At 31.7% G+C, this 5003-nt stretch overlaps 1 protein-coding gene across 1 annotated transcript in view; it reads right to left on the bottom strand.

The window, feature by feature from the left end:
* Positions 1-2009: 2009 nt before the first annotated feature.
* Positions 2010-5003, bottom strand: part of LOC129223218 (uncharacterized) — a 14612-nt gene continuing 11618 nt past the window's right edge. Inside the window, exon 5 of the mRNA XM_054857782.1 lies at positions 2010-2021. Coding sequence (XP_054713757.1) covers positions 2010-2021 — 12 coding nt within the window. The remainder of the gene's footprint in view (positions 2022-5003) is intronic.

The following is a 5003-nucleotide window of genomic DNA, read 5'->3' as shown; positions in this document are numbered from 1 at the left end:
TCGTTTGAGGCATATCAATAGAGTTCCGTTTGTCGTATCATTATCAACGTATAAATAACGTTTGCTTTATTCAATGACTAGTGGAACCCGCACGGCTTTGTCCGTAGTAGATAATTAAAAGGTCTTCTCCTTCGCCCGTATATTTACGAATAATGGATGATGAATTTCTCGCCAATTGGCTATGTTCATTCGCTCTCCCATTCCACGTCATTATAATTTCGGAATTTACTCGTCCAGCTTATGATAATTTTTCTCCGGAAAATGTTCTTAAAATTGGAATAGTAAAAGAACAAAATAAAATTTTCAAAAAATCGCTTCGAGGTGCAACCCCCATGCTACAAACTAATTCTGTGCCGAATTTCATGAAAATCGGCCGAACGGTCTAGGCGCTATGCGCGTCACAGAGATCCAGACAGAGAGACTTTCAGCTTTATTATTAGTAAAGATATTAAGCTTGGTGGATAGTTATTTTCGTTATCTTCCAGATCGCTCAGCGTGGAATTTGAATCAAAAATGTCTTTAAAAAGACGTAAACATCAGTATTAGTAGCTTACTGAGTTTTTAGATATTGAGTTTTTAGATAGCGGACGTAATATTTATTGAAATATTTTTTTTCAAGAGTGAAAGGATTTTTCTTTCGTAACAATGGAGTTAATTGGTGGCAAGTACACTGTTATTGACCGCTGGCATGATTATAGTCTTTGGTGTTGAAACTTAAATTGAAATTATAGATTTCGTTGACTTTAGAGTGACATAAGAAATTTTACCAAAACGGAGGAAGCTCGATCTTGTCTTGATCAAAGTTGTCTTCGAATAAGAGTTTAAACACTTATTAAACGCGTTTGTAGGCGTTTAAGTACTGGTTGCAGTAATTGCAATGTAATTATGCCCAAACTATCAATTTCTTAAAAAACATTTTGAAACTAATTATTAAATTATACACAATTCTTAGTGTACATGATAATACTATGCAGTTTGAAAAAATATATGTTTTTTGTAACTTGAATCGTTACTAAGTACTGCATTTTTTATATTTTAGTTAATGGTTTGTATTGCTATTAAGTATATATTATATTTTAGTGTCCTTAAATTATGACAATTTATAAATGGGACATTTACTTATGGAATTTATTTTTCGCTGTGTATGTATTTTTCGTTTAAAGGAAAGCAAAAGCTTTAGGCCACTATTAATTGCAAAGTTATAGTAAATATGCAAAAAGCAATTGCTTTTTCAGAATAACAAGCAAAGATTTCAACTCGTGAAGCTATGCTTGTGAATTTGGAAGACATATTATTTGCTTAAACGTCTGGAAATACGTTAAGAAAATCATTAAAAAATATTCCTTCACCGGAATAAAACTCCATTAAATGATAATTTAAAAAGATAATAACATGCAGAAGTTCGCTAAAACTCAACGCTGTTTTATTTCCCCATGCGATTTTATTTATCTTTCGCCTCAGTTTGGAGCTGACAGAGTGTTATTACCATGCAAATGAGCAGTTGCCTTGTTAGGCGAAAGGTGCTTAAACTTCCGTCGGCGTGCAGAAAGGGCCAATGTTTACCTTGGGGGAAAGGTATTGAGTCCATAAGCATTAACGTGTTTATTTCTTGGCCTAATGGGGCTGGATTCAGTCTTGGACCTTGTTATCGTTACCAAGCATGACATCATATTAACTGGTGATCGCGCGTGCGGCAGTCTTGAAGGATGACTTCCTAAATGAAGGAAGACGGAAAGTTTGAAGTAATTTTACTAATTTCTGTTCGGAAGTAAAGTGTGTCTGGAGTCTGGAGTACTTTTCCAAGAGAGGAGGGGATGGGGTATCTTTCTTGACTATTCTCGCTTAAGTGACGGGAAGTTATTACATTCATTACCTATTATAAATATGAATTTTTGTTAAGAAATAATTGAAGACCAAGTTTGCGTCTCCTGTTGCAGCTTTCATTATTGAATATCAAATCAAATTAAATCTACCTATTTCTAAAAATATTCGTTCATGATTTAATCATGTCAGTGTAAAACCTACGACATAAGAAATTTTAGCAGTAGTTTATACTACTTGCTATAGAAATTGTGTACGCTTAATAAGCGGACGAGTTAATTTATCCGGAAGCAATTTTCTGATTTCGCATTAGGATTTTCATTTTGAAAGTTAATAAATTTCGCTACAGTTAATAAGTTTAGCTACAATATATTTTTTAACGACTTAACCTGACCAAGTGTAGAACTGTATAGCAGAGAGGTTCTTGTCTTTCTAGTTCACTCTTGGCAAAAAAAAAAGTATCCGTTGTATAAGATGGCAAGTACCAGGTCTTGTTCAGCATAGTTACTGAATCAGAAATGAAACTTAACAGCTTTAGTCAGTATTTAATTAATAAAGAGAAGAGCGACATTTACAAAAAAAAAAAAAATGAACGCATAATTGCTTTTAAAGCTAGAAACATTGAACGTCAATTCTTGTCATGTGCATGTTCCTGGTTTAAACGAGGAAAGTTTGAATTGTCTACATTCGAGTTTTGTGTGGGCATTTCGGAAGCTTGTGACATTTTTAATTTCAGAAAAATATTATCAGTACTTTAATAAATAAATGACTTCTTTCAAGCGTTAAATCAGGTCTTATGTCTCATATCATCATTGAAAAATGATTTCCTGTTGCCACAGGAAACGTAGTAATAATAATAGTTTGATATTTGTTTCTTTAATTAAAATATGTCATTGATCAGATCAATTTTTCGAAATACATGAGCATCCCCGTTTTGGGTTAATTTCCTCTATTTAGTAATACCCTTAATTTGATAAACGGGGAAATTAATTTCGATTATGACGATAGTTAAGAAATAAGAGGAAGAAAAAAAGGGAAGTAAAAGATGATAATGAAGAGTTTGACAACGTCTCCATGGTTTTTCATCCTTTTAGGGAGTCATTTTACTGCTTAAAATTACCTACACTTTGGTGCAATTTTTAAAAATCAAATTTAAAATTTAATGAGTTTTCCAGAAATTACTATGCTTTCTAGCTAGCTCGAAATCTTTCTACACCAAAATATAAGATTGACGTATAGTTTAAAAATAATCTTAAGTACTTCAAAAGTCTCATAATTCTTCTCTACTCTCAGAAATGTTCTCACTCTCCCATAACAATATATAAAACTCAGCTATTTATAGCTATCTTATAAAGATACACACGTATAACAGTTATTGCAAAACTCCAGTCAAAACGAATCTGTTGGATAGGATGGAACCATGGTAAGAAATTATCCCTTAAGAAAGCTATTATTTCGAAGTGCTCTTGATCTTCCAAACTCTACTTTGATAGCAAACGTGACTCATTTCTGATAACATTGAAATAAAAGGAAAGAAAAAAATTTTTCTTTGCTCATCTGCCCATATGGATGATAATCGTCCAAGTTCATTCTACGAAAAGTCATTTTTATCTATTGTATTGTTATAGTTATTATTCTTCGTGTACCTCATGGAAGCGTTGCTTAGTGATATTTTTAGTTAATACAGTATGATGAATTCTGCTATATTTTTTTTCTCAAATCATCAAGCAAAAAGTATCTATATCTTGGCAATCTTGTACAATTAAAATATAATATGATTATGAAATTTTCAGTTTAAAGTTGACGCTAAACTTCCTTAATTATTTCCTAATCCTGACGATATTTACAAGTTTCTTAAGTCTGCACTCTGATACCTAAACATCAAATTTTTTACATAATATATACTATTAATTTTTAATGTTTCGGTCAGTTAATAGCATCTTTTCCAACAATATGTCTTCTTAAATGTACCGTGCAGTACAAAAACATTTTTATTTAAAGGTATATTTGTATAATGTTTTCAGCAGGTAATTTCAAAATAATATTCAGAGATTATTATAAAAAATATATACATTCATTACAAATATTTGACAAGTAATAAAAAAAGCTTTATAGAGTCCATTTACCTAAGCTTATGTTTACAAAACGTAGTTCGATCGTCAACAATTTTTAGCGTGCGCTGAAATTTTTAAACTCCCGTTCACTCGACTATATTCCACAAAGTTTCATCCGAAAACAATTTGCTTTTTGCTTTAAAATTTCCCTTTTTGGGTCACACATTAATTTTCTGGAAGTGAGGGGGAGATGTTTTTTTCCCCGAAAATAGGGTCTTCGGTTTCACGTGTATCTATTTCGATCGTTTTTTTTTTTTTTTTGTAGTTCAAGCCGATGTCAACTACTTCTCACTGTTTTAAACATTGCTAATTTTAATTTCTTGTGATCAAATCGAAAAAAATTCTCATGCACACAACTTAAAAACAAAAAATAAAAATCATTTCTAGGTAATTCGTTGCATTGTTTGATAATTTTTAAGGTTTAATTTATTTTTCATGAGCTCTTCAAACGTCCGAAAAATTGTATTCCAATACAAAGCTGAGACTTTGAGCAGACGTGATAAGGAGAAACTTTATGACGTGTAAAATGATGTAAATCTTAAACTCAGATCATAGCTCAAGCATACGACCTCAAACCACTAAACTTTAGAAAGAGTTCTTTTGCTTATTCCGTGGAACATATCCGCATGCACATATTAAAGTTGATGGTTAATAAGAAGCATTTGCTTTCATACAATATAATTCTACTAGAAAGAATCCTCAGTAAATGAGAACATTGACTGATGACAATTAAGCCGCTGTTGCCAGACTAGCGGAATCAGCTTGATATTGATAAATAAAATGTTCAAATAGAACCCTTCTTGAAAATAATCTTATAGTTAGTGTTTTATAGAGCCCCTTACCATGGACTTTCTAAACCCTTTTTTTAAAGGCGCAAATTTACTGCCTAAATTAAAAAGTAATTTAAATGCAAATTCCATTATTGAATACAATGTTCTTTCTTTATGTACTGAAATTTGTAACACAAATTTCCAATTTGTTCGTTCTAAAAAATCTCAGTCATTCTAATTTTTTCACTTTGCCCCACATTCCCCTACTTTTCTTATTGTTTTACATATCTGCTCAGAG

The sequence above is a fragment of the Uloborus diversus genome, chromosome 5, assembly GCF_026930045.1.
Source record: "Uloborus diversus isolate 005 chromosome 5, Udiv.v.3.1, whole genome shotgun sequence".
Taxonomy (NCBI): domain Eukaryota; kingdom Metazoa; phylum Arthropoda; class Arachnida; order Araneae; family Uloboridae; genus Uloborus; species Uloborus diversus.
This window is presented reverse-complemented; position numbering and strand designations above follow the sequence as displayed.